Raw genomic sequence first — 19637 nt, 5'->3', positions numbered from 1 at the left:
AACCTCCTCATTTTTGTGTAGTTCCCCTTTCTGAATTTAAATGCTACTATGGTGGGCTTCTTTGGTATTTTGCCCCCCACAAGGATGTTAAATTTAATTACATAATGGTTTCTATTACCGACGGTTCAGCTATATGCACCTCTTGGACCAGATCCTCTGCGCCGCTTAGGATTAAATCAAGAACTGCCTCTCCCCTTGTGTGTTCCAAGATTGGCTTCTCCAAGAAGCCATCACTCAGTGATGTCTAGAAATTTTTATCTCTGCATGCCATCCTGAGAAGACATGTTCTCAATCAATATGTGGACAGTTGAAATCCCCTGTTATCATTGGGGTTTCTCTTTTTTGTAGCCTCTCACTTCCCTCCCCACAGCAAAAGAATAGTAAAGGGGTAATTGTGGATCTGAGTAATAATTCCTTTCGAGGTTGCTCCTTGAATTGATAAATGTGTCATCCCTTACTCAAGGCTGAGCCTAAAGGATCAGTCTAGCCCTCAATGCTCTGTTGCTGAATATGTTAAAAATTTAACCCAGAATATACAATTAATGCAGATTTACTTCATTCTCCAGTTTCAGATACTAATCCCCTGATCTCTATTGAGGGTTACCAGGATGGAGATATCCGAATGTTGTGTCGATCGGGTGGATGGTATCCAGAGCCTCAGTCATTGTGGAAGGAACTCAAAGGACAGCCTCTCCCATCATCGCCTGCAAAATACTTCCATGATGAAAATGGCCTGTTTCAGACTGAATCTGTACTTATTGTAACAGAAAATTCCAACCGGAATCTGACCTGCACAATCAGAAACAACATCCTGAACCAAAAAGCAGTATCATGCATTTATATAGCAGATCAGTTCATACATCCGTTGATATGAAGTCTGGTTCAATAAACTATTTGTCCTACTTCAGTGGTTTTCAATCTGTTGTCCATGGACCCCCGGGGTTTGGCAGACCGTGTCTAAGATTTCCAAAGGGGGTCCACACCTGCATTCGAAATTTTTTAGGTGTCCGCAAATGAAAAAAGGTTGAAATCCACTGGCCTACATGCATTTCAGGACTAGTCTGCATGTGTAAATAAAGTCAATTACACTGAGAATATACCCTGACTTCATGTCACTGCTTTTCCTCTGCTGGAAACTGAGGTGCAAGGCCTAGATATTTGCTACCCTTCAACAGAGGGTTGACACTGGGGTTAGAAATGGGATCCTGGTATTGGAAATAAGAGAGGCAATAATAAGGTTAATAATAAATAATAATAATTCATAATAAATTAATAATATGCATTTGTTTTTCAGATTCTTTTTTTCCAAAAGTCTCCTACGTGACAGTGATTCGCCTGTCACTAAACCTGTTGGTTTTGGGTTTTTTCATTCCTTTGACTATTTACTATATATGGAAGCAACACAAAGAAAAAGGTAATACATGAAATAAAGGGGACAGTACAGACAGAGCCGTCCCGTCCATAGGACAGACTGAGGCAACCACCCCGGGCTTTGGGGGGCCCCGCGCTTTGGGACGCAGAGTCCAGGGCAGCCTGGGGTTTAGCAGGGGGCCTGACGCTGGCAGTAGTGAGTGATCTGGCCCCAGCCTGCTCCGCTCTGCACCACCCCGCCGACTCCTGGCGTCGCTCGGGGGGAGGGGGCAGAAGCCAGAAAGGTGGGTGAGAGCTTGGGGGAAGGGGTGGAATGGGGCAGAAAGAGGCAGGGTGGAGAAGGGGTGGGAAGAGGCAGGGTGGGGGCTTGGGGGAAAGGGTGGAATGGGGGCAGGGCCTGGGCCGGAGTGGGGGAGGTTTGTCCCAGGCCCGGCATCCCCCTAGGGATGGCCCTGAGTACAGATATAATCAAAGAGATATTTTTAAAATGAGAGAGGGTGGTATATAGTAGGATTAACAGAGGATTTCAGTTCAATGCTCAAGTTTCCTTGGGCTTCCTATGCACAGCCACATGTTGACTGTGGACAATAGTTACACCATTTAATGATCTAATTGTAAGACAGGTTATTGGAAACTCTGTCCCTTTGTAAACCAAACATGAAAGAGAGACAGAGACTTCAGATACTTAAAACCTTCCCTCTGGAAGAGTAATCTTGACACTCTGTGTCCGTGGTGGCCAAACTTACCTGCCGAGCCACATATGATAATCTTCAGATGTTCAAGGACTGGGCACATAGGCGCCAACTCCGTGGGTGCTCCAGCCCTAGAGCACCCATGGAAAAAAATTAGTGGGTGCTTAGCACCCACCGGCAGCCAGCTCCCCCCACCTCCAGCACCTCCCATCCACCAGCGGCCCTGCTGATCAACTCCTCCCCCTCCCTCCCAGTGCCTCCCGCCTGTCGCAATCAGCTGTTCCATGGCATGCTGGGGGGGAGGGGAGGAGCAGGGATGGGGTGCGCTCAGGGGAGGGGGCAGAACTGGGCAGGAAGAGGCAGGGCAGGGTGGGGGCTTGAGAGAAGAGGTGGGGTGAGGCTTGGGGCAGAGTGGGGGCAGAGGTGGGGGTTTGAAGGAAGGGGTTGGGTGGGGGCAGGGCCTGGGGTGGAACGGGGGGTTGAGCACCCCCGGGCCCAGAGGAAGCCAGTGCCTGTGGCTGGGTGTGCCTGCCAAGGCTTGGGACTTCAGCCCTGTGGGGCACACCTGCCGGGGCTCCTGCCCTGTGGTGTGGTAGTGAGGTTTGAGGCTTCTGCCCTGTGGTGGGGTGGTGGGGTTAGGGGCTGCTTCCCTGTGAGAGGTGCCTGCTGGGGCTTGGGGCTGAAGCCATGGCAATTCCTACCTTGGGGCAGATGCTCCAAGGCTCCCCTCCATGTTGTGCAGAAGCCCCTAGCCCCACCACCCTGCCACAGGGCAGAAACCCCGAGCTCCCCTCCCAGTCTGGTAGGCGGAGAAGGGATGGGCATGGGGGCTCCGCGAGTGATACTTTAACTGTAAAAGACAGGGCCGGCTCCAGGGTTTTGGCTGCCCCAAGCAGCCAAAACAAAAAACAAACAAACAAACAAAAAGTCGCTATCGCGATCTGCGGCGGCAATTCGGCGGGAGGTCCTTTGCTCCCAGGCTGAGTGAGGGACCGTCCGCCGAATTGCCACCGAATACCTGGATGTGCCGCCCCTCTCCGGAGCGGCCGCCCCAAGCACATGCTTGACAAGCTGGTGCCTGGAGCCGGCCCTGGTAAAAGAGCCACATGCGGCTTGTGAGCCACGGTTTGGCCACCCCTGCTGTATGTGAATGAGAACTCCTACAAATTCAATATATTACAAAATACAATACAATTAAGAAAAGTTAAAATACAATACACTGAAGAAATGTTATTCAATTCTCTGAGTCAGAAGAAGATGTTAGAAAAAATCATTTCAGCTTAACAGTTTCATTATGAAATGGCAATAGTACAAAAATCATTTTTATACTATTAGAATATCTTATTTTTTTGGCATAGTAATGAGAAATGCAAGATACAGGCAAAAGATATAATTCTGCTTCTTTTGTCTATAGTGAATTGCACACAGTGAAACAAAGCTGAATGCTGTTTCTTGGTTTGGAAAACAATCCAAATGTACATCTACTTACTGTGAGATTTTAAAAAAACAAAACTATTTTAACTTTTTTTTTGTTTCTGATTAATTGTAAATTACCTTCCACATCCTGTACACCTGTTTCTGTTTGTTTTTCAATTATCTCTGTTTCTATCACAATTATAGCAAAATTACAATAAATATCAGTTGAAATGTCACCATAAATGTGAAAGGATGACATCTAACATACCTGATCTTTTCCTTCCAATAGATTCTCTGCACTCTAAATTGAAAGTCTTTGAAGGTAAGTTTATGGGTTGTATGGAGCAAGTGAACTATCTAATATAAATAGTCCATGAAATAAGGTAAGTCAAGAAAACAACGTTTATTATCATGTATGTGTTGTCCCTCCCCTGAGGTGTGGCTTAAGCCTCTTCCCTTTATTCTCTCTCTGGTGCTTGCTATCGCCAATATTGAGAGTTTACATATGCACAGGCATTGGCTCTGACTTTAATTTTTCCCCAGGGGTGCGAAACCCCCGTTCCGCCCCGAGGTCCCATCCCCACTCTGCCTCTTCCCCCAATGCCCTGCCCTTGTTCAGTCTCCTCTTGCCTCCTCCCTGCCCCCTCCGTCGAGGCCCCGCCCCCGCTCTGCCTCTTCCTGCCCCTGCTCCGCCTCTTCCTGCCCCCGCTCCAACCCAGACCCCTGCCGCTCACTGCTCTCCCCCCTCCCCCATGTGCCTCCTCCAGCCACCGAACAGCTGTGGCTGGTGGGTGCTGAGCACCCAATATTTTTTTTTCTGTGGGTTCTCCAGGGCTGTAGCACGCATGGAGTCAGCACCTATGTACACAGGGGTGCTGTCCCTTGAGAAAATTAGTACAATTACTGCTAGCTGGCAAGGAATATAAAGTCTAGTACACAGGAGACAACAAGGCAAACAAAACAAACTTAGCAAGGTAATAACACACCCAAAATAAGAGCATAACGGAGGGGGGGACATTATTGGGAACAGGAAAAATAGGGTGTGGGGAAGGAAGGGGTTAGGTTTAACTAATACTTAATAAACATTGATAAACAAACCTTTTCTTTGCCTCTGAGCACTCACAAAGTCCTCCAAACCCCAGCTCCCACCCTCAAGTATCAGAGGGGTAGCCGTGTTAGTCTGTATCCACAAAAACAATGAGGAGTCCAGTGGCACCTTAAAGACTAACAGATTTATTTGGGCATAAGCTTTCGTGAGTAAAAAACCCACTTCTTCAGATGCATGGAGTAAAAATTACAGATGCAGGCATTATTATACTGACACATGAAGAGAAGGGAGTTACCTTACAAGTGGAGAACCAATGTTGACAAGGCCAATTCAGTCAGGGTGGATGTGGTCCACTCCCAATAACTGATGAGAGGATGTCAATACCAAGAGAGGGGAAATTGCTTTTGTAGTGATCCAGCCACTCCCAGTCCCTATTCAAGCCCAAATAAATGGTGTTAAATTTGCAAATGAATTGTAGCTCTGCAGTTTCTCTTTGAAGTCTGTTTTTGAAGTTTTTTTGTTGAAGAATGGTTACTTTAAAATCTGTTATAGAATGTCCAGGGAGATTGAAGTGTTCTCCTACTGGCTTTTGTATGTTACCATTCCTGATGTCAGATTTGTGTCCATTTATTCTTTTACATAGAGACTATCCGGTTTGGCCAATGTACATGGCAGAGAGGCATTGCTGACACATGTTGGCATATATAACATTAGTAGATGTGCAGGTGAATGAGCCCTTGATGGTGTGGCTCATGTGGTTGGGTCCTCTGATGGTGTCGCTAGAATAGATGTGGGGACAGAGTAGGCAATGGGGTTTGTTACAGGGTTTGGTTCCTGGGTTAGTGTTTCTGTGGTGTGGTGTGTAGTTGCTGGTGAGTATTTGCTTCAGGTTGGGGGGCTATCTGTAAGTGAGGACTGGCCTGCCTCCCAAGGTCTGTGAGAGTGAGGGATAATTTTCCAGGATAGGTTGTAGATAGTTGATGATGTGGTGGAGAGGTTTTAGCTGGGGGCTGTACGTGATGGCCAGTGGTGTTCTGTTATTTTCCTTGTTGGATCTGTCCTGTAGTAGGTGACTTCTGGGTATCCATCTCACTCTGTCAATGTTTCCTCACTTCCCCAGGTGGGTATTGTAGTTTTAAGAATGCTTGATAAAGATTTTGTAGATGTTTGTCTCTGTCTGAGGGATTGGAGAAAATCTGGTTGTATCTTAGGGCTTGGCTGTAGACAATGGATTGTGTGATGTGTGCTGGATGGAAGCTGGAGGCATGTAAGTAAGTGTAGCAATCAGTAGGTTTCCGGTATAGGGTGGTGTTTATGTGACCATCACTTATTTGCACTGTAGTGTCCAGGAAGGGGATCTCTTGTGTGAACTGTTCCAGGCTGAGGTTGTTGGTGGGGTGGAAATTGTTGAAATCCAGGTGGAATTCCTCAAGGGCCTCCTTCCCATGGGTCCATATGATGAAGATGTCATAAGAACATAAGAACGGCCGTACCGGGTCAGACCAAAGGTCCATCTAGCCCAGTATCCTGTCTACCGACAGTGGCCAATGCCAGGTGCCCCAGAGGGAGTGGACCAACAGGCAATGATCAAGTGATCCCTCTCCTGCCATCCATCTCCATCCTCTGACAAACAGAGGCTAGGGACACCATTCCTTATCCATCCTGGCTAATAGCCATTAATGGACTTAACCACCATGAATTTATCCAGTTCTCTTTTAAACGCTGTTGTAGTCCTAGCCTTCACAACCTCCTCAGGTAAGGAGTTCCACAAGTTGACTGTGCGCTGCGTGAAGAAGAACTTCCTTGTATTTGTTTTAAACCTGCTGCCTATTAATTTCATTTGGTGACCCCTAGTTCTTGTATTATGGGAATAAGTAAATAACTTTTCCTTATCCACTTTTCTCCATGTCATCAAAGTAGCGCAAGTAGAGGAGGGGCGCTAGGGGACGAGAGCTGAGGAAATGTTGTTCTAAGTCAGCCATAAAAATGTTGGCATACTGTGGGGCCATGCGGGTACCCATAGCAGTGCCACTGACTTGACGGTATAAGTTGTCCCCAAATATGAAATGGTTGTGGGTGAGGACAAAGTCACAAAGTTCAGCCACCAGGTGTGCCGTGGCCTCATCAGGGATGCTGTTCCTGACAGCTTGTAGTCCATCCTCGTGTGAAATATTGGTGTAAAGAGCTTCTATATCCATGGTGGCCAGGATGGTGTTTTCAGGAAGATCACCAATGGATTGTAGTTTCCTCAGGAAGTCGGTGGTGTCTCAAAGATAGCTAGGAGTCCTGGAAGCATAGTGTCTGAGGAGAGAGTCCAAATAGCCAGATAATCCTGCTGTAAGAGTGCCAATGCCTGAGATGATGGGGCGTCCAGGGTTTCCGGGTTTATGGATCTTGGGTAGCAGATAGAATACCCTGGTCAGGGCTCTAGGTGTGTGTCTGCGTAGATTTGTTCCTGTGCTATAGCAGGGAGTTTCTTGAGCAGATGGTGTCATTTCTTTTGGTACGTCTCAGTGGGATTGGAGGACAGTGGCCTGTAGAATGTGGTGTTGAAGAGTTGCCTGGCAGCCTCCTGTTCATAATCCGACCTATTTATTATGACTATAGCACCTCCTTTGTCAGCCCCTTTGATTATAATGTTAGACTTCCAGAGTGGTAGCAGTGTTAGTCTGTATCAGCAAAAACAATGAGGAGTCCTTGTGGCACCTTAGAGACTAACAAATTTATTTGGGCCTAAGCTTTCATGGGCTAGAACCCACTTCATCAGATGCATGGAGTGGAAAATATAGTAGCAGGTTTCTGAGGCTGTGGATGGTGTTGCATTCTGTACAGCTGAGGTTATGGGGCAAGTGATGCTATTTGTTCACAATTTCAGCCTGTGCACATCTGCGGAAGCACTCTATGTAGAAGTCCAGCCTGTCATTCAACCGTCAGGAGGAGTCCATGCAGAATTCTTCTTCTTGTAGTGTTGGTAGGAGGGTTCCTGTGGGTCAGTGCACTGTTCAGTGGTGTGTTGAAAATATTCCTTGAGTCAGAGACAGCAAAAGTAGGCTTCCAGATCACTGCAGAACTGTATCATGTTCATGCGGGTGGTGGGGCAGAAAGAGAGTCCCCGAGATAGGCCAGACTGTTCCGCCGGGCTATGTGTGTGATTGGATAGATTAAAGTTCCCACCCTGGCACCTTCCCAACACTGTACGCTGAGGTTGAGTGTCCCAAGATGGAGTGTTGCAGTGCTATAGTATCGGCCAGCTTAAATAAAAGTTCCCTTAGTTTATCTTCACCCCTGGGTGGGGCAGGGTCCTCTCCGGATGCCAGTCAGGCTCAGGTATTCCCTCGATCTGGAATTCTCCCAGAGTCTTGGCCGTCTCTCTGGAGCTGACGCTGGGTTGGATCTCTCTCTGCTGGATGCCAGTCACTGCAGTGCTGGAAATGCCTGGTCAATGCAGCTAGTTCTCACAGAGGAGCAGGGACTCCATCGGAGGGACTGGGAGTTTAGCAGGGGCTCTCTGAGCTGCACTTTCTCTCTCCCAGCTTCCTTCCAAACCCAAAGCTGAAATGGTCCTAAACTCTGTGTGTAAACTTAAGTCAGGCTGTCCCCGGGCTGTTCAGGACTGACAGCACTGGGCTAGTGGACTGCATGTCCAGATCACCCCATGCAGATGGTGACCATATTTCCCAAAGAGAAAATGGGACACCATGTCGGGGTAGCCCGAACTCTCTCTCCTCCTTTGCAGGGCTGGCCCAAGCTGCTCACCCAAGGCCCTCTCGCCACACGGGGCTGACCTGAACCACTTGCCAGAACCCTGCCCTCCCTCCCCGGGTGGGGCCGGTATCGCTGCTCATCCGAGCCCTGCCTGCCCCTCCCCTGAGCCCTGCCTCCCCCCTGCATGGCATTGGCATCACCACTCCCCCCTTGTTCCTCCGCACCCCACTTTTTTGACAAAAGAGAGCATTTGTCCTCTTTGCTCTTGCCAACTGAGCAAATGGGACAAGTTCACAGTTTTGCCAAAAAAGTTGGGATGGCCGGGACAGGGCTTAAAAAAGGGACTGTCCTGGCCAAAACAGGACATATGGTCACCCTACCAGGGGCGGCAGGTTTGTATAATTTTTGGTGGTGCCCAGAACAGGTCCAAGTCTCCCTCTCCCCCCCCCCGCACACACACACACGCACACACCTGCCTTGTAAGCCAATATGCAGTAACTCCTCACTTAAAGTTGTCCCGGTTAACGTTGTTTTGTTGTTACGTTGCTGATCAATTAGAGCAGTGTCTCTCAAACTTTTTTTTCCGCGGACCACTTGAAAATTGCTGAGGATCTTGGCGGGCCACTTAATGATCTTTCCAAATATTGTATGTACCGTTAGCTAACTATTGTAAAGCGCTTTTGATAAAAGTGCTATATAAAAAAAACCCTAAATAATAATTAACTTTTTTTGTTCTACACATAAAAGCACACAACTCATATTTTAATATCAGTAATCTTAACCTTTCTAATGCGATGGATGTGCCCTCTCTCCCCTGCCGCAGCAGCCCCAAAGCTGGGACTAGGAAGAAGGGGGGGCCTCTCCCTTTCTCCCCCACCGCAGCAGCCCCTGAACTCTGGCTGGAAAGGAGGGAGGTCTCTCCCCAGCAGCTGCAGCCCTGAGCCTCTTTCTCTGGCCACCATAGCCCTGCACGTCCAAAATTCCCCCCACCCCCTCTTCTCACACCACTGCACCCGACTCTCTATTCCCCCCAAGGCTACCACCTCACCTTACATGTGCATCTTCCCCAGGATCCAGCACCTAATTAGAGGAGCCACGCCTGCATGGCTCCACTAATTAGGTGGGTGTCCCTTCATTCTCTCATGTGCGGCCGCCCAGGAGTGCACCTTAGATGGAACTATCGGCGGACCATCTGAATGGAGCTCGCAGACCAGTGGTGGTCCATGGACTACAGTTTGAGAACCACTGAATTAGAGCATATGCTCGTTTAAAGTTGCCCAATGCTCCCTTATAGTGTTGTTTGGCAGACGCCTGCTTTGTCCACTGTTGGCAGAAAGAGCAACCCATTGGAGCTAGCTGGTGGGGGCTTGGAACCAGGGTGGGCCAACAGCCTCCCTATCAGCTCCCCTAAGTTCCCTGTGCGGCTGCCGTGCAGCTATCAATTGCTGGGCAGTTCAGGTGTCCCTCCCACCCACTGCCATGTGCTGTTCCTGCCCTGTGCCTTGGAGCTGCTCTGGGAGCCTCCTGCTTGCTGTGCAGGTAGGGTGACCAGATGTCCTGATTTTATAGGGACAGTCCTGATTTTTGGGTCTTTTTCTTATATAGGCTCCTATTACTCCCCACCCCAATCCTGATTTTTCACACTTGCTGTCTGGTCACCCTATGTGCAGGGGGGGAGGGGGAAGAGGGGTGCTGTTGTCAGGGTGTCCGTCCCCCCCCGTTCCTGCCCCCCCCCATCTCCACAGAGCAAGGGGGACACACGACAGGGCTCAGAATGGAGGGAGCTTGCTGGCAGCAGCTGCTGTCTCAGTCTCTCTCTCACACACAGGGTGTGTGTCCATGTCTCTGTCTCTGTCATGCTGTCTTCCTCCCTCCCCCCTCCATTCCTGCTGCCTTATAGAGTGTGAGGTTGCATTAACAACAACATGTTAACCCTTGAGGGCTCAGCCGAGTGCTAGTTCATCATTTAGCAGTAAGGCATTCCCTGGGAAATAGCCCACCCTCTGACTTCCACCTCAACCAAGCTTCACAATCATCATTGCTGTGTACAGTATTCAATTGTTTGTTTAAAACTTATACTGTGTGTGTGTGTGTGTGTGTATGTGTGTGTATATATATATATATACATATATATATATATATATACACACACATACACACACACACACACACAGTATAAGTATATATATATATATAGTCTTTTATAAGTATATATAAGTATATATATATATATAGTCTTTTGTCTGGCAAAAAAAATTCCCTGGAACCTAACCCACCATTTACAATAATTCTTATGGGGAAATTGGATTCACTTAACATCGTTTCACTTAAAGTAGCATTTTTCAGGAACAGAACTACAACATTAAGTGAGGAGTTACTGTATATTTTTTAAAATAATCTAAAACTGTGAGGGCTTTGGGGTGGGGCTGGTGATGAGGGGTTTGGAGTGTGGGAGGGGCTCAGGCAGAGGGCTGGGCTACAGGGGTGAGGGCTGTGGATGAGATGTTTGGGGTGTGGGAGGGGGCTCAGGGCTAGGGCAGAGGGTTGGGGTACAGGGGGTGAGGGCTCTAGGGTGGGGCTGGGGATGAGGGGTTTGGGGTGCGGGAGGGGCTCAGGCAGAGGGCTGGGGTGCAGGGGTGGGGCTGGGGATGAGGGGTTTGGGGTGTGGGAGGGGTTCATGGCTGGGGCAGAGGGTTGAGGTGCAGGGGGTGAGGGTTCTGGGGTGGGGCAAGGCTGGGAATGAGGAGTTTGGGGTGCAAACAGGCTGCCCCGGAGCAAGGGCCAGAGAGGAGGATTCCCCCCAGCCCTCTCCCCTCGGGCAGCAGTGAGATCTGGGGGACAAGCCCCCCTTCTCCCCTGCACCACACTCACCTCGCACCACTGTCACTGCACGTGCTCCTAGGTGGTGCGAGGTGAGTGTGGTGCAGAGTGTGGTGCCCCTCTCAGGTCCAGGAAGCCCCCTTGTCTCCCCTGCGGTGGGTGCTGGGGCGGCTGCCATCACATGTGCGCCTCCTCCCCTGCTGCTGCCCCTCACTGTAGCCTCACTGGGGGTGGGGGCTGGGGCTGTCCCGTGTCCAGCATGGGGCAGGAGCGGTGACTGCGGATGGGGGGGCCCCCTGTGCTGCTGGAGGGTCCCATTGGAAAATGAAAGGGTCTGAGGGGGAAGGGCAGGCTCAGAGTCAGTCTGCCCTGGCAGTAGTGGATGGGGGACACTAGGATCCTGCGGCGCCAGTTGATGCAGAGAGGCAGCAAGGAGCTGCAGGGGAGAGACAGGGACGCTCTGCTCCCAGGACCCCGGGAAGGTGAGTGGGGGCAGCAAGTAGGGGCCGGGGGACACTGGGGGGAGGCGTGAGGGGGCGGCAGGCAGGGCGGGGGAGAGACCCGGCCCTGAACATTGGTGGAGCTGGGCTCCCGGGCGCTGAATATTGCTGGAGCCCAGGCACCATGAGCCCATATAACTCGCCACCTATGCACCCTACCCATGCAGATGCCTTGCTACTGGCCTCCACGTGGATTTCAGTCCCTATTGTCCACACTCCAGACTCCAAGAATGCTGGGAAGCGCGGTCAGAGGGACGTGGTAGCCATTACACTTGTAGTCCTTTAGGTAAAGCCCCCTAGAAGCTCAGTCTGCATCCCCAGGAGCTGACAAACTCCAAACTGGGGTTTATCTGAATGATCAGATAGAAAAGACTTTACCCAGGATACAGTAAGGAGGGTCCTCACACTGTGTTTGGAAAGAATGGCACATAGGCCACAGATTTATTGACTATATCAATGCTAATAAATGCAGTGAAATCAAAGAATAGTTCTTACAGCAAAGAGTTGGCCATGGCTGATTTTCCCACCATAGGCTGCTTCTTGCTCCAGCTGATAAGCAGCAAATTCCATGGTCATAAGAACAGCCAGACTGGGTCAGACCAAAGGTCCATTTAGCCCAGTATCCTGTTGTCTGACTGTGGCCAATGCCAGGTGCCTCGGAGGGAATGAACAGAATAGGTAATCATCAAGTGATCCATCCCCTGTTGCCCATTCCCAGCTTCTGGTCACCTCTGATTCTCCAGAAACTTACTTGGCCACATGGCCTATCATAGTTTGATCTGCAGACTAAGATCATAAAACAAAAAACACTCCTAGGGAGGCCAAGAGAAGCACCAGCTAGCTTCATCAATCTCTGCTGTGGGATTTCATTGTCCTAATACACCACAATTACCAAACTAGGAGACAAAGACCACCACTCCCCCCCTGCGGCCCTCTATCGCCCAGTTAATTGCCAATTGGTTGTCAAATTTTCACTAAAAGAACATCCTCTGAACTGTAAAAGTTGAAGGCTTCAGTAAATAGTATAACAAAACCTATTTATGTAAAAAAAATACCCCAAACTTGTGGGGTTGGTCCATGTCTGTGATGACAGGGTGGGTGAGATAATATCTTTTATTGGACCAACCCATCTTGTAAGATCAACGCTGCAAACAATTATTAGAATGCAACAGAGGGTCCTGTGGCACCTTTGAGACTAACAGAAGTACTGGGAGCATAAGCTTTCGTGGGTAAGAACCTCACTTCTTCAGATGCAAGAGAATGAGACTTTGTACAAGCAGTATTTATGGTCATGATTTTAGGGAAAAGATCAAAAATGTCTATTTTAATATGTTTTTTAATTTTGATAAATTGCAATTGGGCTTCCAGAGAAAGATCAACTTGTGTCTGTCCTTATTTCATAGGAACATAGGAAACAGGAATGGACATATTGGATTACATGTGTGCCCATCTAGTTCAATATCCTGTCTTTAATAGGAGAAAGATTTTCAATCTTTCTGTCTCACATTGTCTTTAATAATTTTAGCATAATTAGATGAAATAACAGTAGGAACATCACCAAAAATATGACAACATGTAATCTCATATTTCATTCTCTTCTTCTTCTAGATAAACAACAACGTCAAGTGGAGAAAGAGAAAAGTAAATTTCATTTACCTAAGTGTGTCTCTAAAATGAAGAAAAAGTAATAAACATTTATCTTTGTATCTCTGGTAGAAGAGGTGTTTTTAAGTAAACCAAGAGTGAATGTTTCCCTGATACAGAGGAAACATTACAAAGAAAAATTAGAGATATCGAACACTCTGATTGGAGCTGGTTAAATCAATGAAATAAGCACAATTTGCAAGTCCTTTTCAAGATATTTTACTGTATGAGTCAAAATTTGAGTTTTTGATGAAAAACGTCATTGTAAAATCAAAAGTTGAAAACGTCAAACAGTTTTAAATTAGACTGTATATTTAGACTGCTGCTGCTCGGATGTGCTTTCAGAAACTGCTTATTACACATGTTTGCTAACGCAGCTTTCTTTCCATAGCTGTACTCCTAAGGAAAGATAGACTGTGAATTTAGTTTTCATTGAAGAGCCTTTTTGTTTGTAAGCCAGGACATCACTGGAATGAATATGATAGAAACTTTATAACTTTCAAACTAAAAGAGCAACTTTCCTCAAACTCAACGCAGGGCTGAGAATTCCTCAAGGCGCCAGGGCACCTTGAGGTTAAACATTGCAATGAATCTGGCCATTACCTGTGTTAGTGTTATCCCACATTTTAAGCATAGGGAATATCACTGGGACCAGTAATACCTGTAAAACCTGAATGCACTTTTAAAATGTGCGCACTGTAGTTCGGCAACTGGAAATCTTAGAAGGTGAAATTGCCTTCTGTGGAGAAGTGCACTACACTGCTTGAAGCCCACTTACACCTTATTTTGATTTAAGCTATGCATAATATTGATGGCCCACTGCAAAAGGGGGAATGTATCTTTGAACCACTTATCAAGTAAATCAGATGTTAGGTAATTTAACTAATTAAAAATGGCAGTAGACACAGTGCTAGAGTATCTTTTTTTTCTTTCTTTCCAGTATTATTCATTTCTAGTCTTGTTTTTTGTTTGTTTCAGAAAAACATCTTTCAGGAGTTTGTAAGTTCCATTTTCCTCTATTATTATGAAAAAGCAGCCACTCCATAGTTAAGACTGAATATTCCTGTCCATTATAAGCATGGTTCTCTCCCCTTTTCTAATATACCAAGTGAAAGGTATTTTAACTTTATACTTAGGATGCATAATCTTTGGGCAGAGGAAATATGAGTGTATTGAGGTTACTGAGAGAAGGCATTTTTATGATATAGTTCTCAGGAAAACAGGTAGTCACCATAGTTCGAAACCACAGTGTTCTTGTAAGACTTGTAGGATTCAGATTTCTGATTTGGGTTTAACAAAGATTTTTTTCCTGGCCATAAAAGTGGTACCAAGTTGTATTATAATAAGACTGCATGTATTTGGACAAGTCTTCAGCTGTTTTTGTACCTTTGTTTCAGTGCTCAGAAAAGCCCGAAGATTTTCAGGTAAATAAATTTAACATGTTACCAATGTCAGAATACCTTTCTTTCAAAGAGCTCTGCTCCCTTTTCTTCTCAAAATTAGCAGGATAAAATAATATTGGCTCTTAAGAGAGATGTAAGAGGTGATAATATAAAAATGCAAGTTACCGTTTACACCTTTTAGACCTGAGCGGTCAGCCAAATTTGGGTACCTGCAGGTTGTTTGTTAGGAAGAAAAATTGATGTTGGAGTCAGCTATTTCTTTGATGCAATCCTGTTTACTTACAAAGACTGTACAAAGTCATGCATCTCTGACCACAAGAAGAATCAAACAAGAGGAAATAGTTTCTTTTTGCACAGTCCGAGGCCTCTTTTTGCACAGTCTGAGGCCTCTTTCAGCTAACATTCAGACCACAAAAGTTTTGTTCTAGGCTTTTTCTCCGGGCCACGCTCCCAGTGTCTATTCAGGATGTGTCCTTCACTTTCTGCTTCTTATCTGTTTCTGTTACTGTTTTGTTCTTCCTGCCTTTCTCTCACATATCCACCTCTACTGAAACAATACCCACTGAAATCCCTCTGCCCATATATGCGACACATGTGCCTTTCTCTTGGGCAATATCATTTGCTTGTGGTGTTGGTGGAAAACGCTATTGTTTCAGCTACCTGGTTACATAAAGGAGCTCAATTACTTTTCCCATTGATACTGAATGAAAGGCAGTTGTTAGACCCAGCATCTTTTATGAGGTTTAGCCCAACCCATAACATTATAAACAGGACAAAGAGCTCAGAGGACCAGAAATATGAGTCAGCAATGTAGAACTGTTGCAAAAAAGAAAATCCTGCTGGGACGTATTAGCAGGAGTGCTGTAAGCAAGACACAAGAAGTCATTCTTCCGCTCTACTCCAGGCTGATTAGGCCTTAGCTGGAGTATTGTGTCCAATTCTGGGCGCCACATTTCAGGAAAGATGTGGACAAATTGGAGAAAGTCCAGAGAAGAGCAACAAAAATGATTAAAGGTCTAGAAAACACGACCTATGAGGGAAGATAGAAAAAATTGGGTTTGTTTAGTCTGGAGAAGAGGGGACAGGATAACAGTTTTCACATACATAAAAGATTGTTAAAGGAGGAGGGAGAAGAATTGTTCTTGTAAACCTCTGAGGATAGGGCAAGAAGCAATGAGCTTAAATTGCAGCAAGGGAGGTTTAGGTTGGACATTAGGAAAAGCTTCTTAACTGTCAGCATGGTTATGCACTGGAATGAATTGCCTAGGGAGGCTGTGGAATCTCCATCATTGGAGGTTTTTAAGAGCAGATTAGACAAACATCTGCCAGGGATGGTCTAGATAATATTCTTCTTAGTCTTGCCACGAGTGCAGGGGACTGGTTTAGATGACCTGTTGAGGTCCCTTCCAGTCCTACACTTCTATGATTCTATGAAATCTGTGCTGTAGCCCCTAATTTATTCCATCTGAGTAGGGTGAGGCCTCAGAAGGGAACATGTACCTAAGTGCCTTGCTTCCATGTGGAGAATCATGCTTAAATCCATGACTTGTTAGACTGAACTATTATCCACCCACATTCAGCCCCAAAACACAAGCCAATCCAAATTTGGATGGGAGATCTCCTGTATCTGAAGTGTTCTGCCCCTGTGGTTCAAATATTGTCCCACCTCAGAACAAGACCATCTTGAAAGAATTGTTTTCTTATTTGGCTTTGAATGTTTAGCCACCTGTAACATGTAGCTTAGCACTCCAAACAGTAGTTCATCTAGCCAGGATGGGCAGGGATGGTGTCCCTAGCCTCTGTTTGCCAGAAACTGGAAATGGGTGACAGCGGATGGATCACTTGATGATTACCTGTTGTGTTCATTCCCTCTGGGGCACTTGGCATTGGCCACTGTCAGAACACAGGATACTGGGCTAGATGAACATTTGGTCTGACCCAATATGGCCATTCTTATGTTCTTCGTGTCAGTGCAACTAAAACACCTATGATTTAGGTGCTTTGTTAAATGCTCCTCTAGGAGCTACTGCAAATATCTACAACCACCATTCTCAACATCTTTGATGTAAATAACATACAAAATGAGACAACTCCATATTTAGGTGGGATGAAGGTAAATCTGGGCCTTAAATGTTATCTATAAGTTATTTTCTTCCCATCATAGCTGGAGATAATTTTATTAGTCTGCTAAAGGGGAGGGTGAGGGAAGAATAAGTTTTTCAAGGAGATGGATATTACACCTCATTCTTGAGGTCCTGATATGGATAACTGAGAAGTTTGAGCAATGCTGCTGTGAGCCGAGGACAGAGAGATCTGATTGCGGGGATTCTATACAATTTCTTGGATTCTCTGAATTTCCTTTAGTGATGGTCACAAGGAGATAAGGCAGGTGATTTCTGGCTTTTAGGGCTAGATTTTCAAGAGTGCATCACAATGGCTCTGGAGCTCTTTTGAAAATTTGGCCAGCTCATTCTAGCAGGTTTCTCATCCACATCTATGACAGGAGGGTCATTATATCCTCCTATTCCCTCTTCCATTTAACACCAGGGATATCACATTCATCTCTCTCATTACCCTCAACCCTTCCTACATGCACAATATTAGCCATCCAAAAGAGGTAGGTCTGTCACCCCCAGCTGAATGTACACAAATACCCTTCTCTCTCCAACTACCAGTTCTACCACAATCCCCTGTAATAGAAACCTAAAGATAAAACAAAACACAACAAAACCAATTCCCTCCACACTGAACAAGTGGCCCCCTCTTCCATCAAATGAGCAAATATCATCCCAAATGCTCACTTCATAAATGAGCAAATGCCAAACACTCCTATCTTCTCACCATGCTCCCACCAAATACCCTACCGCAAATAACTCCCTCCCAGAAATAGCTAACGAAAATATACCTGATCACATTTCCACTCCCTGTCCTTAGGGGGTGGCTGGAGGAGATGGGGGAGAAGATAGTCCTTCCTGTAGGGGGTAAATGGATTTAAAGACCTCTTTCTCTAAATCCAGGACAATGAAACACTACTCATGAACTTCTGGTGCACAGATGCCCACTTTCAGCTTTCCCCTGCTAAGCCCCGCACCCACCCCGCCCCTTTCCCCAACGCCCCATCCTCATTCTGCTTCTTCCCACCTCTGCTCCACCCCTGCCCTGAGGCTCCGCCCCACCCCACCTTTTCCCACCCCCACTCCGCCCCCTCTCCCGAGCGTGCCACACCCTTGCTCCACCTCTTCCTGTCCTCGCTCCTCTCCCTTCCCCCAGTGCCTCCTGCATGCTTCCAAACAGCTGATTGCTGATGGGCAGGAGGTGCTGGAGGGGATGGAGGAGGAGCTGATCAGCGGGGCCTGCCGAACAGTGCCTGATATGTGCTGAGCGCCCACTATTTTTTCCCCATGGGTGCTCCAACCCCAGAGCACCATAGAGTCGGCGCCTATGGGCTAGTGTAAGGAATCATGATGACATTCAAACCAATAACAATATGCTTACAAACCTGATCATTTAACTTGCAATTTTTCTACACAAAGATACTGAAACTACTACTTTATGATAAAATGAACATGAGCTGGATAGAATGTGATGGCTTCCCGGATGTTATTAACTTAAAGGAATAACATATTTAAAATGACACGTTGTGAATATGTAAGTATTATTAATAATGTTTTTTGGATTATCTATACCGAAAGGAAAACTCTCTTTCCTCCTTCCAGTGAATGTGACTCTGGATCAAAGAACAGCACATCCTGAACTCTGTGTGTCAAAGGACCTCAAAAGTGTGAAATGTGCAGACATAACAGGAGAACAACCTAAAGATCCGAACATTGTTGATTCTTATCGCTGTGTCCTGGGCTCTGAGAAATTTAGCTCTGGGAGACATTACTGGGAAGTGAAGCTTAAGAACAAGACTATGTGGCACTTGGGGGTTTGTGCTGACTCAGAAAAAAAGGAGGGGTCCAAAAGTATAGCACCTGAAGATGGATACTGGACCATAAGGTTGTGGAATGGAGAATACAAAGCCCTCTCCACTCCTCAGACAACAATCACCTTGGAAATGAAACCCATGAAGGTTGGGATTTTTCTGGACTATGATGCAGGAAGGCTCTCATTTTACAATTTGTCTGATAACTCCCATATCTACACTTTCAAATACAGTTTCTCTGGGACACTCCGGCCTTTCTTCAGTCCAGGTATACATGGATCTAAAGAGGATGCTCCCCTGATCATCTGCCCAGTTACAGACTGGTAATGAAGGACACATTGTCATTCACAACTACCATTACAATTTTCAGGGTGGATAAAAATCAATGTTTTTTTTTTTAACACGGATTTTTTTTATTTAAATCAGATTTTTTGATAAAGAAAACCTATCTAAAGATAGTTTTAATTAAGATACATTATAGCTCAAAGATATCTCATCATGGAATAGGAATTATAAATTCTAATTCTATACTGTGAGAATATATTCATGTAATGTTTAAGAAAAGTTTTGTAAATGAGTTCCAATAGTTCATGGGTTCGGTGTAGTATTAGGATTTTATGTTTGTATTTTATATATTTTAGAATGAAGGATAAAGAATAATAATGTAGTTATGATTTGATCATATCCTGCCAGCCACCCTTTTTGAATAGCAGAAAGGAATGGCCTAATTGGCCATTGGTAGAGATAGATCAGCCAGAATCTGTGTCTGGACTGATTTCAAGGCAGTAACAGATCCTTTGAGGGTCACCAATTTATTGTAGGTTTAGCATTTTAAAATAAGTAAAGGAATGCCATGATTGTTTTCTTTTGCATTGCAACTTGATATTCCTGTTTAAAATGTTCTGTGTAAATTAATTCTGTTTTGTGTATGAATGAGGAATGTATGTGTTAAGAGGTAAGTGTGAAGGCCATCACTGAACCAGATAGTCTAGGGAGGAGCCAGAGACAGGTGCAAGGCGCCAGGAGGCTGCAACATGCCCCTATTGAAATGTCAGAGGAGGGCAGATTGAGATGAGACAGGCACCTATCAATGGGGACAAGATAGCGGTGATC

General features: G+C 46.1%; 1 protein-coding gene and 1 long non-coding RNA gene across 2 annotated transcripts; both read left to right on the top strand.

Moving 5' to 3' along the window:
• Positions 1-1291: 1291 nt before the first annotated feature.
• On the top strand, positions 1292-3862 carry LOC135975044 (uncharacterized). Its single transcript, XR_010592100.1, has 2 exons — positions 1292-1414; positions 3769-3862. It is a non-coding gene; the product is annotated as an uncharacterized LOC135975044 (long non-coding RNA).
• A 7572-nt stretch (positions 3863-11434) lies between these two features.
• LOC135974856 (E3 ubiquitin-protein ligase TRIM39-like) lies at positions 11435-18873 on the top strand. Its single transcript, XM_065563894.1, has 3 exons — positions 11435-11534; positions 13161-13193; positions 18316-18873. Exons 1-3 carry the CDS (start codon positions 11435-11437, stop codon positions 18849-18851), a joined length of 669 nt encoding a protein of 222 aa, XP_065419966.1. The 3' UTR covers positions 18852-18873.
• Positions 18874-19637: the final 764 nt, after the last annotated feature.

The sequence above is a fragment of the Chrysemys picta genome, chromosome 12 (genome assembly GCF_011386835.1).
Source record: "Chrysemys picta bellii isolate R12L10 chromosome 12, ASM1138683v2, whole genome shotgun sequence".
Classification (NCBI taxonomy): Eukaryota; Metazoa; Chordata; order Testudines; family Emydidae; genus Chrysemys; species Chrysemys picta.
The sequence above is the reverse complement of the archived record's forward strand: the minus strand, read 5'-3'. Positions and strand labels throughout refer to the sequence as shown.

Bases quoted from the DNA above. Each gene is read 5' to 3' on its own strand.
- LOC135974856 (XM_065563894.1), top strand. From the start codon at position 11,435: ATGGGGGACACTAGGATCCTGCGGCGCCAGTTGATGCAGAGAGGCAGC. The intron at 11,535-13,160 runs GTGAGTGGGGGC...TTCTTCTTCTAG, and splicing joins GCTCCCAGGACCCCGGGAAG to ATAAACAACAACGTCAAGTG. The intron at 13,194-18,315 runs GTAAATTTCATT...TCCTCCTTCCAG, and splicing joins TCAAGTGGAGAAAGAGAAAA to TGAATGTGACTCTGGATCAA.